General features: G+C 58.1%; 1 protein-coding gene across 3 annotated transcripts in view; it reads right to left on the reverse strand.

Moving 5' to 3' along the window:
• EPHA8 (EPH receptor A8) overlaps positions 1 to 14,092 on the reverse strand; it is a 34,880-nt gene that overhangs the window by 4,227 nt on the left and 16,561 nt on the right. For all 3 annotated transcript variants that reach the window (XM_059879804.1, XM_059879802.1, XM_059879799.1), the window contains 8 exons: positions 10,269 to 10,424; positions 7,850 to 8,185; positions 4,704 to 4,828; positions 4,464 to 4,626; positions 3,078 to 3,171; positions 1,624 to 1,691; positions 565 to 729; positions 181 to 366 (listed from right to left, as the gene is read on the reverse strand). In XM_059879804.1, the coding sequence (XP_059735787.1) occupies positions 181 to 366; positions 565 to 729; positions 1,624 to 1,691; positions 3,078 to 3,171; positions 4,464 to 4,626; positions 4,704 to 4,828; positions 7,850 to 8,185; positions 10,269 to 10,424 (1,293 nt within the window). The remainder of the gene's footprint in view (positions 1 to 180; positions 367 to 564; positions 730 to 1,623; positions 1,692 to 3,077; positions 3,172 to 4,463; positions 4,627 to 4,703; positions 4,829 to 7,849; positions 8,186 to 10,268; positions 10,425 to 14,092) is intronic.

The raw sequence follows: 14,092 nt of genomic DNA on the forward strand, positions 1-14,092 counted from the left end.
CCCAGGGAACGTAGGGTTTCCACTAGGGTCCTGGGCTCTGGGTTACCTTCCCTGCCAAGTCATCCAGGGACCTGAACCAGGGGGACAGGGCAGGGCAGGGTGGTAGATGGATGGACCCAGAGCCCTGACCCCAGCAGGAGGGGCTCTGAAGGCTGAGGCTGTTTTCCGCCTGGCACCTACCGCGGGTGACGACACCTTCAAGGCGGATGATATTGGGGTGGTCAAACTGACCCATGATGGACGCCTCACTCAGAAAGTCCCGCCGCTGTCTCTCCGTGTAGCCGGCTTTGAGGGCCTTGATGGCCACGGGCACGTCCCGCTGCCCCGGCATCCGCAGCCGCCCGTAGCAGACTTCCCCGGACTCGCCTGTGGACCCAAGCAGGGCAGGCAGGGGGCAGACGGTGGGACCTTCCCCTCCTCCACCTGAACTCTGCACTTGACCCGTCTTGCACACCCACGTGCCTGGCCATGCCTGGCATCTTGGCGCCCTGCTCCCTCTGCCCGGCGTGCCCTTCTCCCAGGCACCTCCAGGACGTCCCCACATGCCCAAGCCCTGCAGCTCACCAGAGCCGATGATTTTCTCGATGTGGATCCGAGATGCCTCGATCTCTCGGGTGAAACCACGGCCCGTCCGGCCCGGCTCCTCGTAGGTGTGGGGTTCTGTATAGAACTTGGGCTCTGGAATCTTCCCTGGAGGGTGGTGCAGGGGCAGGAAGACCGGTGGAGGTGCTGAGGGGCCAGGAGAGAAGGGCCATCACTGGGGTCCCTGAGGACGTTCCCTCCCAGCCCTTCCCTGAGTCTGGGAAGGGTCTGAGGGTGGGGTGAGAAGCGTCTTCAGGAATCTCAGGATGTGGGGGGCAAACAGCAGGCGTCTAGTAAGTGCTTGCCAAGTGAAAACAGGGTCTCTATGGAATGGCTCTGAGATCTCTAGGGGATCTGGGGATTTCTAGTGCATTCTGTATGTCCGACATATTTCTGGGCTCACTTTCAGGGTCCTTAAGATCCTTTTCAATTGGTCAAACTAAGCCAAGGTCCTTATGAAGATCTTTCTCATTCCTAGGGTAGGAGTGTGACCAAGAGTGGTTTCACCACAGTACCGACTTAGGTAGATGGAAAGTGGTTCTCTAAAAGACTGGGTTAAGAAGGATTCTGAGGCCACATTCAGGCTCCATGGGAATCAGAACCATGATTGATTCTACCATGGGAAAAGAAGTGGAGTGTTGAGGTAGGTATCTTCATATCTGCCTTGTTTTCTGAGGTCTCTGCAGGATCCTGAAAAAGTTCTCTGTAGCAAGGGTTCTTGTCCACGAGTATATGACCAAACCCCCGCCCCCGCCAAAAAAAAAAAAAAAACCTGTGTGTGAACATGTGTGTGAGTGAAGAAATCTGTGCGGTTCTCTGAGATCTCTAGAATCCTCTGCAAACGCAACAAAGTGGAACCGCAGCATGCCCCTGGGGGCTGGGGGCTGGGGGCTGTGGAACATGCTGCTGTCTCTCTCTCCGGGGCTCTAGTCTCTTCTGCGAGCACTTTTTCCCTTCCCTCCTTTTCTCAGCCCCAGCCCAGCACTGACTCCTGCTCTGATCCCCCCTCTCCCCTCTGGACCCTGGGGCTCCTGCACTCACCCTGCCCGTTCTGATAATGCATCTTCTCCTCATCCGAGTGCTGGAAGGCCTTGCTGTAGCCGCAATGCCTGTGGAGGAGGACGGTCCTCAGCTTCAGCCCTGACCCCCATCAGCGACACGTGCGAATTCCCCCTTTCTTTCCCTCATCCCCTTTCAAGTCAGCTCCGGCCACCCCAGCCACTGCCCTTGGGACATCCTTGACATTCACAAACACGGCATGGGACTTCGCTGGTGGTCCAGGGGTTATGAATCAGCCTTGGAACATAGGGGACGAGGGTTCAATCCCTGATCAGGGAACTGAAGTCCCACATGCTGCAGAGCACCTAAGCCCATATGCCACAACTAGAGAGTCTGTGCACCGCAACGCAAGATCCCGCATGCCTCAACTAAACCCAATGCAGCCAAATAAATAAACATTTTAAAAATACTTCGTAAAAAAACACTGTATAGTTTACACAGTTGAGTCCACTCAGCCTTCGCGGCAAAGTCTATGGTATTCCTGGCTCAATTTTACACAAAAGCACTCCCGGCAGAGGGTCTGGGAGACGAGGCTTCTGATGCCAACTCTGCCACGTGACCTCAGCAAGCCCCTTCCCTCCCCTGGGCCTCAGTTTCTCCGTCTATGGATGATCTTTCCAATTCTCGCTGAGCAGGATCCGAAGCCCGTCCCGCCTCCCTCTGGAACCGAGTGGAGAGTGACTAAGAGCCTGGTCTTCAGTTTTCTAACAGATCTGTGTTCTGACACCGATTTAGCTGAAGTGGCCTCACCTCTCTGATCCCCCGTTTACTCCCTGCAGAACGAGGTCAGAATCTATACATCCCTGGGGCACCGTTAGGATTGAATGAGATGGAGGGGGTCACGCTGCAGGGAGATCCAGTGGGACTGGCTGGTGGGCGGACATGGCATGAGGGAACGAGAACCAAGGAGAATGGCTAGGTTTGGGGCTTGTCACACCACGAACAGTGGTGCCACATTCTGAGACGGGGCTTGGGGAGGAGCTGGTCTGGGGGTGCTGTGTGTCCGAAACACATTTGAGTAGAGGTGGGAGCGGACAGCTGGACCTCAGGGGAGAGGCCTGTGCGGATGCCACGCTTGGGGGGATGTCAGCATGAAGGTGGAATTCAAAGCCGCGGACCCTGATAAGGTCACTGAGGAAAGGTGCAGGGTAAGCGGGTGAGAGAGGAGGATCTGGATGGGCCGGGGCCCTCCAGCTTTTGGAAGCTGGTTAAAGAGCTGGAGATGCAGAAAGACAAGGCTGGACAGGTGGATGGAAAACAGGAGGTGGGCCTGAGCATGGAAGGCGGGAGGGAAAAGTGTGCCAGGAAGGAGGGAAAGAACAGGTCTATCCGTAAGGGAGGCCCGCCCCAAGCACAAAGCGTCACTGGCTCGGCGGGGGCTGGAGATAGGCGGAGACACAGGAGCTCAGGGTGGCCGGGGGCCCAGGACCACCCACCTCTTCTTGCAAATGAGCAGGAGGAGAAGCACAACCAGGCCAGTGATGAGGGTCAAGCAGATCCAGACGATGGTCCGGGTGTCATAGCGGGGCCCTGCGTGGGGAAACCAGGGTCGTGGGGGCGGTGTTGCCTAACGTCTTATCCCTGGCCTCAGAGGTCTGGCAGCCTTCCTGGGGCCCAGTGGCAGCCTCCTCAGCTCTGAGAGTCGGGGCACAGGTTGCACCTGCCTCTGCCCCGACCCTCCCCTCTACAACCTGCCGCTTCAATATCCTGCTTCCCAACCTGGTGCCACCACTTCCTGGGACGGTGCGACCCGGGCAGAGTCACTAGACTTCTGAGCCTCAGCTTTCTCACCGATGAGTCCAAAACCACCTGCCCTGCCTGTTACTGTAAATGACGAAGCTGGGTGTACAGTGCATTCTGGCCAATTAACCCACAGCTTCTCCAGGGAGATCCCAGCATTACTGTGAGTTGTCAGACCGGAAAACTGAGGCCCAGAGAACTCAAGGAACTTGCTCAAGGACACGCAGCATGGAGTCAGGCAGGATTCCTGCTTGGACGGTGCCAACGTGGTGTCAAACCTAAAAGCACTTGAGACACACAAGTTCCAGGGCGTGCCAGGCAAGCGGCAGGGCGTCAGCTCAGCCGTGGAAACCCGCTGTCCTAACACTGCCCCCTGGAGGGTGCTGAGCACAGGAGAAGACCCCAGTTGGCTGGACATGTGGGGGGGTGGGGGGGAGGGCGGAGAGCAGATTCCCAGGCTTGAATGTGCGCTGCAATCACCCCCAAGGGTTTTGATCCAACCAAAATTTCTGGGGCTCCAGTCCCAGGGTTTCTGATTGCAAAGATGTGGGGTGGGGCCTGAGAATGAGCATTTCTGACGCTTCCCAGGGGCTGCGGTGACTGCGGGTCCTGGACGATGCTGTGGGAACCGCTGTTCTGGAGGCGGGGGGTGGAGGGGGAACGATACTGGGGAAGGAGCACAGAGCCTGTCCCCAGGCTGATCAGATTCAAGTCTTGCTCTGCTGGGTCACCTTGGGTAATCTGTTTGACTGCTCTGACGCTCATGTTCCTCGCCTGAAAAATGGGGAGGTGGACACTGCCAACTCCCTAGAGGGTCTCAGGGCCGATTAGAGGGTCATCCTGTCAGCAAGGAGCACCAGGATCCTGCCAGTCATACTGATGCTCGGGAAAAGCCCGCAGATGATGGGCTGTTATGAGCTCTGTCACCCGGCGTGTGTAACCTCCCTTCTCTGAGCCTCAGTTCTTTTTCCACCTATGAACATGGCAATCGCTTCCCATACCGCCCCAGCGCCAACTAGCTCCTTTCCTCTGACCGCCACGACCCTGGCCCCGCGCCCTTGCCCCTCACTCCCTACACTCACGGGGTTTCCCGGTCTCCACCTCCATGGCCTGGCTGAAGCGGCCACAGCCGGCCGAGGTGCGAGCTCGGACCTGGAACACGTAGCGGGTGCCCGGCTTGAGGCCCGAGACAGTGGCCCTGGTGGTGACCGCCTTGAGGGTGGAGTAGCTCTGCATCTCCTTGTCCTGCCCGTGGGAGAGGGGCGGTCAGCCTCGGTCCCCCGCCTGCCGCCCTCCCCTGCTCCCGTCCCCGTGGGTGGTACCTTCTCGTAGTACTTGATCTCGTACTCCAGGATGATGCCGTTGGGCTGTTCTGGCTCCTGCCACAGCAGCGAGACGCTGGTCTGCCCCGCTCGCTCCTGGCGAATCACCACCACCTGAGACGGGGCTGGGGCGTAGAGGATTGAGGGGAGGGGGGACTCGGTTAGGTCAGATGGATAGATGGGTGATGCTGAGGACTGACCTGTGTGTCCCTTGCCCAGGCATGGCCCCGGGATGCTAGCTGGGACCACACTCACCCTGCCAAGTGTCCTGCCGCTGCCCCAGGAAAACCAGTCCCCTCTGCTCCTCCTGGCAAATGACCGCCAGGCAGCCTGGTCAGTTACGCAGGGTCAGCGCAGCCTGGCTCCCATCTAGGATGCTGGGCTGGGCTGGACCCACATGAGGCCTGACCACCCCAACTTCCACCGCCTCCTCCCTGGCCAAGCCGGGAGGAAGTTTGCCGGATCCCGGCCAGCCCTCCCGAGCAGCGCTTCCCATCTGCCCTGACGTCTGTGTTGCCACGTTGCCAGCCCCTGCCCAGGGCCTCGGGGGGTGTGCGGCAGGACCTCAGGACTGCTCAGAGAAGGAGGAAGAAAAGGAGAAGGGAGGGAGAGTCAAAGGAATGGGCACCCTCACTGCCTGGGTTTGGAGGGCGTGAGTGGGGTGGTGCTGGCTACTTAGAGAAGGGACATGAGCTGACCTGCTGCCCATGTAAGCTCAAGTACCCTGGCTGCCACACTAGATCACCCTTGCACCCCCTGGTTCATTCCCTCATCCTCCCATTTCATGCCCACCTCCTGCATTCTGGGCAAATGCCTCTGATGTGAGCCTGATGGGAATGTCATATGTCAACCCGGCCATAGCCAAATGGAGGGGACTGCTCTCGGAGCTGTAACCTCGTCCCCCCTGCCCCCTCTGGCCACAGCCTTCCTGTTTCCTCGCTGCTCACCCTCCAAAGGCTGGAGGACCCCTGATAAGAAGTCCTCACTCAGGGCAGATGGGGCTGGGTGAGTAGGAAAGAGAGGAGGGTCCTGGACCAGTTGGGGGTCCTCTAGCTTTTGGAAGTTGTTAGAGAAGAGTTGTTGGCCATGAAATTAAAAGACACTTGCTCCTTGAAAGAAAAGCTATGACCAAACTAGATAATATATTAAAAAGCAGAGACATTACTTTGCCAGCAAAGGTCCGTCTAGACAAAGCTATGGTTTTTCCAGTGGTCATGTATGGATGTGAGAGTTGGACTATGAAGAAAGCTGAGCACCGAAGAATTGATGCTTTTGAACTGTGATGTTGGAGGAGATTCTTGAGAGTCCCTTGGACTATAAGGAGATCCAACCAGTCCATCCTAAAGGAGATCAGTCCTGAATGTTCATTGGAAGGACTGATGCCGAAGTTGACACTCCAATACTTTGGCCACCTAATGGGGAGAACTGACTCATTGGAAAAGACCCTGATGCCGGGAAAGATTGAAGGTGGGAGGAGAAGGGGACGACAGAGGATGAGATGGTTGGGTGGCATCACCAACTCGATGGACGTGAGTTTGAGCAAGCTCCGGGAGTTGATGATGGACAGGGAAGCCTGGCGTGCTGCAGGCCATGGGGTCGCAAAGAGTCAGACACAACTGAGCAACTGAACTGAACTGAACTGAGAAAAGAGGGGTTGGCAGAGACGGAGGACAGGCCAGACAGGTGGATGGAAAGTGGGGGGTGGGCCTGGGCATGGAAAGCAAGAGAGCAGGGGAGGGAGTGACCACTGCAAGCTGAATTTCTAGGGACGGGCGGGCAAAGGCGTCCAATTGGAAGTGCCCAAAGGTGTCCACGGAGGAGAGGACACAGGTGTGTGAGCATGACAGTTCTTTTCAGGAAGCTTCCACATGAAAAGAAGTAGTCTGGTGGCTGGAAGGGCATGTGGGTTCTTGGGAGGCTGTTCTTTTTAACAATGGAGCCCCTGAGCCGTGTGAGTAACTCCGGGTTCTCCTTCACCCCCGACTAGCTGGTCACCTGCCTCAGCCACGGGCAGGGGCAGGGCGTAATCCTCGCTGAGTCATCAGCATCGAGCGGAGAGCCTGGCATCTGATGGGTGCTCCACAGATGCCAGAAGAATGAGGGTCTCTTGGGAGGATGAAGCCTTGGCCTCTGGGAGGGAGGTGCCCTGGGCTCTGGGCTGGGAAGCTTGTTTCACCTGGGAGCGAGACAGACCTGGGTTCGAATCCTGACTCGACCACTTTTATGCGAAGACCCTGGGTGGCTCTGGGCCTCAGCATCCTCCTCGGTAACACAGTGGGAACGGAATCGCTGGGCCAGGCCTGCGTGGTGTTGGAGGACACGAAAGTGGGAGGGGTGAAGAGCCACAGGGAGCGTGCCAGGGGACTGTTAACGGGAAAGCCGCCACAGAGGGCTCTCGGGTCAGGCCGCTGCTTGACAGGCAGGACCCACCAGAATGCGGAAAGAAAGGGGCTACATTCAGCCCAACGACTGACTAGAAACAGAGAGCTAAATGGCTGTTGCCCAAACTAGTGTGGCCAAAACCATCCCAGGGACAGCAGTGGCCGCTGTTCTGGAAAACGACAATCAGAGTGACTTTATTTTTTAATGACATTTATTGAGCACGTACCATGGGCTAGGTGCTGGCCTCAGCATTTTTATTTCCTTCACTTAAGCCTCATGACAGTAATCGCACAGGTATGATTATTCCTACTGCAGCAGGGAGAACAGTGGCAGGGGGGAAAGTTCTGGAACCCAGGCCTCGGATGGTCATGCTGGTCTACCTCGGGGCTTTCTGGATTGCTCCCACTTACAGGAGAGCTTCTCAGGTGGCGCCAGCGGCAAAGAACCCGCCTGCCAATGCAGGAGATGTAAGAGACATGGGTTCGATCCCTGGGTTGGGAAGATCCCCTGGAGGAGGGCATGGCAACCCATTCCAGTATTCTTGCCTGGAAAAGTTCATGGACAGAGGAGCCTGGTGGGCTGAAGCCCACAGGGTCGCAAAGATCATGTGTTCTATTTTTCTAAGGGCATGAAAAGCCTGTAGCTCGGCGTCCTGGTCAGGAGGACAGGGTTAGACAGGTGGGCACTTGCCCAAATGCAGCCTGCAGCTCTGAGGCTGTGGAGGGCGAGGGCTGGGGAACTGGGGGACCAGCACCTCCGCCTACCTGCCTGGTTCGTGGTGATGTTGACCACGGCGGCCCGGCGGGGCTCGGGGCTCAGGTCGGACACGCCGTTGACTGCCTCGATCCAGAAGGAGTAGTTCATGTGGGCCAGCAGGTTGGCCACCAGGAGGCTGGCCTGCACCAGGCTGGTCTGCTGGGGCACGAAGCGGGTGCCACTCCCGCACGTCTCGCAGTGGCCCAGGGCCCACGGGCAGCGGCGGCACACAGCGTTGTAGGTGATGTCACTGCGGCCGCCCCGGTCCAGGGGAGGGGCCCACTCCAGGGTCACAGACGTCCCGTTCACGCTGGAGATCAGATTCACCGGTGCCGAGGGGGGCCCTGGGGCGTACAGAGAGACAAGCGGGCCTGGTGGGTGTTCTGGGCTGGTCTAGCTTCCCCCACCAGATCAGGGAAGAGCTGCAGTTCCCCGCGATCCCTCGGGATGAGGGCACACCCACTGGATCCTCTGGAAGCTCCCCGAGGGCAGAGCTGGTGTCTCTGCCCTCAGAGTAAGGAGCGCAGTGTCAGGGTCTGGGCACGGAAGCCACCCTCCCCATGCAGGACCACAGGGATACTGGGGTCTGCTTCACAGAAAGTCTGCTTCACAAACTTTTCCTCCAGAGTCGGGGAGAGGCTGCACACAGCAGTCCCCCCGGGTGAGATGCTCCAGGCACTTGCATTCCACACTCCACTCCTTAACCCCCGCCTGGACTCCATGTAAAGGACACGGAATGCTGTGGTGGAGGAGAGTGGAGCCTGTGTCCCACGAGACCCCTCCCTCCCCACCATCCCAGGGTGGGCCCCCCCAGCTTGGTCAGCACAAGGACATTGAGGAAAGGGGTGGGGCTGAGGGCTGGGGGCTGGGGTAGGGTCCCGGGGGTGGGGGTTTGAACAGAGGTGGAGGGGGGGTAATGGAGACCCCCGAGGCTCAGAATCCCAAACAGGGAATCTTGGATTTTAAGAAAACAGAATCTCAGAATCACAGAGAAACCTTCGAATCTGCAGGGTATGGAAGGCAGATGTCTAGCCTATCATAAGCTTAACATTCCTAGAAGTGGAGGGCACTGCATCGTGGATCTGGGGAGAAATTGGAGTCCAGCCAGCTGAATGCAAGTGTCCACAAGCGAGAGCTGGGCTCACTCGGCCTGAGGAGCCCAGAGTGGTCACCATGTCCCTCGCCTTCCTCTCTGAGCCTGCAGGTGCCCCAGGGGGCAAAGGGACACAGGAGGGGAGGAACCGTGGAGGGAGGGTGTGTGTGTGTGGGTGTGTGTGTGTGTATGTGTGATGTGGTGTGTGGGTGTATGGTATACGAGTGTGAGTGTGTGTGCATGTATGGTATATGAGTGTGTGTGTGTGTGTATGTGTGGTGTGGTGTGTGGGTGTATGGTATATGAGTGTGAGTGTGAGTGTGTGTGTGTGTGCATGATATATGAGCACACCTGGCCCTCACCGGCCTCTGCAGGGGGCCTGGGGCTGAGTGGGGATGGAAGCGGGGGCAGGGGACATGGAGATCACGCTGGGGGATAAATTCTAGAGCAAAGCTCCTCAGCGCCGTGTCAGGCCCCCCTCACGCCATCCCAAGAGCCCAGGGCGGGTGAAGTGGGGAGAGGCTGAGCTGGCTGCAGCTCCTCCCAGCTGGGCTGGGGGTGACAGGCCTCTCCGGGTGAGGGCAGAGACCAGGAGGCCAGTGAGGAGCTGCATCGGCAGAAACACTGACAGCCACACAGCCCTGCGGGCCTGGGGTCCGGGTCCCTCGGAGTGCCCCAGGTACGGGCATGCGCACACGCTCTCCAGGCACACGTCTCCCTGGCTGGCCAGGTGTGTACACGCCAAGCTCACAGAGCTCCACGGGAACTCAGGAGGCCACTGCAGGTACCCAGATGCACACACGTGTGTGCACTGTACACCTGGGGGCACAAGCACTTGATCAGCTCACACTCTATGCAGGCATCTTCTGTCCCCCCCCCACAATAGCAGCTCCTAGAACTCAGGAGCTCCTACCAGTGCATCAAGGTCATCACTGATGGGGGGCATCTTCTGATACTCGCCTTGTCTCAGGGGCAACCCCCTCCACACCGCTTGCCCACCCCAGCCCCCGGGACACTGGCATGACCACTGGTTCAGAAGATGCCCATGGTCACCCAGTGCTGGAAAGGAAGGAGTCCAGCTCTTGGTCCGCCCTTCAGAGCAGAGAGGACAGACCGAGGGAGGAAAGGCAAGATTTCCCTGGAGAGATGGCAAGTGACCGACGACAAGAAGCTGTGGGCCCAGAGAGGTCAAGGGCATGGTGGAAGGGTCGGAGTCACCCCCGGGCCCAGACCGATCCCTGGCCTGACAGTCACCTGTCCCTGCCTCACCCGCAGAGACCTGGCTCCCTGGGGGCACGGGGTCCTGGTCTCTGGGGCCATGGGGCGGTACTCACGGGTGCAGGCGGCGGACGGCGGGTCCAGCGCCGCCCGGTAGTAGCTGAGGTCGCAGCGGCAGGCCTGGGCGGCAGGGGCCGCAGAGTGGCTGTGGGGAGGGCAGCGGGCGCAGAGCTGGTCCCCCGGGGCCGACTTGTAGAAGCCCAGCTCACAGGCTGTGGAGGAGAAGGTGGCCTCAGGTAAGCCAGCCGGGCCCTGCTGACGGGCCTCAGGGATGGGGCTCTCAGGCCCAGGGCTCCCAGGGGACAGTGGTCCAGACCTTCAGCATCACCCCTTTCCTATCTTATCTGCAGGTGTGGGGTCTGAAGCTCAGAGGCAGCTGGTGACTTCCACAGGGCTGCACGCAAGGCAGGGGCAGGGCAGAGGCTGGGACCCTGACACCTGAGAACAGCCCCACAACTGGCTCAGGAAGAAACCTCTCTGAAGGCCCCTCATCTCCAACGACCCCTCCCGCCCAGGCTCCCAGGCTTTGTCCCCCTCACAGGGCACCACGAGCCTCGGGGGCAGGGGTCACGGCTAAGAATCCAAAGAAAGTGAAAGAAAGTTGAAGTCACTCAGTCGTGTCTGACTCTTTGCAACCCCATGGAGTGTAGCCTACCAGGCTCCTCCATCCATGGGATTTTTCCAGGCAAGAATCCTGGAGGGGGTTGCCATTTCCTTCTCCAGGAGACCTTCCCGACCCAGGGATTGAACCCAGGTCTGCCTCATTGTAGGCAGATGCTTTACCATCTGAGCCACCAGGGAAGAATCCAAAGGGGGCCAAAAAACCCCAGGAATTGGTCCTGCGTTGGGCGGGGGGGACAAGAAAGCCACCCAGGGAATGGGGGTGGGCGGGAAACATGGCTGGAAAAAACGAGTGATGAGACCAGAGGTCCCCAGACGTGCGCAGACATGGAGGCGTCCCTAAGAAAACACGGACCCTGGGCCATCACAGTCACCGAGTTAGGAGAGTGAGGGGTGTGGCCTGGGAAGCTGTGTCTTACAAGTGCCCCAAGCGATGCCGACCATCTAGGAATTGCGGGCTCCTGACGCTCCCAGAACCTGCGTCACCGTCGCCGTGGCTGGGACTGACGCATCTCGCATCTGACCCTCTCCACCCTCTGCCTCACCCGCCATGAGTCTCTGCCCTGATGGCCAAGCAGCCTCCAGCCCCACTGCCCCAGCCCCAGCCCACCCCATTCCTTCTGCCCGTTTCCAGGAGAACCTCATCTACACCAGGCTCTGAGCTGGGTGCCAGAGACACAGCCTTGAACAAGGTCCGCATGGTCTCTGCCTTCAAGAAGCTGGCCTTTTTCAAGGTGGGGAAGACTCAGTAAAAGCAGCTGTGATCATTTCCAGAAGAAAATAAAAGCTGAGGATGTGGCAGACGGTAAACGGTGGGCGGAGCGACCGGCCCTGAGAACAAGTCAGCCGTACAGGGAGAGCAGTTGAGCGTGTTGGGGGTTCTCGAGTGACACTGCCGATCCAAACCCTCGCAGGCTCCCCGTGGCCTCAACAATAAAGCCTGGCATTCAAAGCCTCCTGGAAGCCCCCGTCAGTGCCACCTCTCACACCCCCCTTTCTCAGGTCGAACTAGAGGACCAGCCAGTCTCCGTACTCCGTGCCTCAGGGCCTTTGCACATTCTGTACCCATTCTCCTCATCTCCCTGTCGAATTCTTTCAAAATTCCTTTTCACTGTGCCTTTGATGCAGCCTTTCTGGACACCTCCACACACACACAAACACATACAGGCACAGACGCGACCACTCCCCTCTGTCTTTGCATCCCTGCTTAGTCTGACCACCTGCAACACTACGGCTGTGTTTTTTTCATCTGTGTATCTGACTCTCTCTCCTCGAGGGCAGATGATCTCTCTGAGTAGGGCCTTATTCATCTCAGAGTTCCTAGGGTCTGGCCCAGCGTAGAGCTGCCAACACTGGTGGGAATTTTCAAAGTGAGCTAATCCTTCCATTATCTGCTCTGAGCAGAGACAGACCCCAGGAGTTCAAGAGGACCAAATGCCACCCCGAGCGGCGGCTCCCAGCTCCACCTGTGGAACGGAATGCTTTGAAACAGGGACCACCAGGAAACACTGGGCTCTGTCTCTGCCGAGTCCTGTTTGGGAAAACTTGGGGCTTGAGAGAAGCTTCATTTGATTTGATTGTATCTCTTGATTATAATAGCTAAACTCTAGTTAATTTGTAAAATTCTACAAACTTGGGAGGAAACTTGCAATCAGGAGACATGATGATGTCCTTAAGTTGCTTCCCAGACTCAAGAGACTGTGAAGCCAGAAGGCTGGAGAGTCGGGGAGAACGTGGTTCAGTTTTGAGACTTCTTCCCTGGCCTCTGGGGAGGCCCCTGACTGGGGCCAGGTGCTTGGAGTTGTGGGGGGGCTCCTAGCTGACATCTTGTGACCTTGCCTCTCTTCCTGGGAGCCCCCCAGGAGGCCCAGTGCTGGGGTACAGCCCAAGAGCGTCCTTCTGAGCCCAGGAAGCAGGCAGAGGAAACAGGCTTTACACTTCGCCAGCAAATATTTATCCTATCTGTTGGTGAGCTAAATGACGTTCTATCACACTGGAATCATCCGATCCACATTGATTAATGTCGTGGGAACCACCTGCTTATTCTGTCTCTCGTCTGCTCCTTCACCCACATTCACCGAGCTTCTGCGATGAACTGGAGACAAACAAGAGCTAACGCTGCTTTCAGGGAGCTTTCTGAGCAGTGAGGGGGCAGACCAGTCCATGTGCGGTGTGACATCTCCGTGTGACACATAGCACTGAGGAAGCGCCCCAGGACAGCCTTTGTGTTTGGAGTCCCGGACCATTCAGAGTTCAGCGGGTCTTCCGTCAAGAGCAGAAACTCAGGAGCAGGCTGCCTGCTGGGCTCCTTTGCTCATGCAGTCCCCTCCCTCCCTGAGGCTAAGTGACACTGGGCAGGTTGCTGGGCCTCAGTGTCTCCATCTGGAAAATGGGGATAAGAATAGTTCCCACCTCTGAGGGCTGTTGCGAGAATGACAGGAGTGAATACATGTGAATTCACGCCAGCACAGTGCCCGGCACTTGTTACTACCACCCTACTTAGTGGGCATGAATACAACTGTTTGGCAGAGAGGAAACAGAAGCTCGGGGGAGCTTGAGGGCCTCGCCCCAGGCTCCCAGCTGAGCCAGGATGCAAACCCGGGTTGAGAGGGAGCCTCCGGAGCCGGGGCCTTTCCCCCACCAGCCTCTCAACACCCGGCCTCGGCTTAGAGGCAGCTCCGCCATCCCGCCAGTCCACGGGGGGGTGGTTCTCTCACGCTCGGCTAATACCCATATGGCTATAAAGTGTCAAGGCTAGATTAATCCGCTCAATGAAAATAAAATAATCTTTAATAAGAATACTAATCACCAGGCCTCGGGGAGCCCGGAGACCTGGAGGCAGAGCCGGGAATTAATGGCCGAGACAGATGGAGCGGCTCTGGGCTGGGGCCCGCAGACCCAGGGAGCTTCCGGCGTCTGTGGTGCCTGGTGTCGGCCGCAGGCCAGGAGGGGCTCCCACCCCTGCCGAGGGCACCTTGCCCGGGCCGCCTGTCAGGCCGGCAGCTGCCGGGGGCCCCGGCCACCTCTCTCCTCTCCCCTGCGAAGAGCTTGAGATTTGACAAATAAGGTGTCTGCCGGTGGCCGACCAAAGGAAATTAATTCTAAATCAGATTTTAAACACAGTCAGGAAGGCAAAGGAGCTCGTTGTTCATGCTGCCCCTTCGAAATGAGATGCTCTGATATTTATAGAAAGATGATTAGGGCCGCAGAGGGTGGCTTATACTCTGCATCCAGGTGGCAGAAAGGACGGTGCTAGGGA

Source organism: Bos taurus, chromosome 2 (assembly GCF_002263795.3).
Source record: "Bos taurus isolate L1 Dominette 01449 registration number 42190680 breed Hereford chromosome 2, ARS-UCD2.0, whole genome shotgun sequence".
Lineage (NCBI taxonomy): Eukaryota > Metazoa > Chordata > Mammalia > Artiodactyla > Bovidae > Bos > Bos taurus.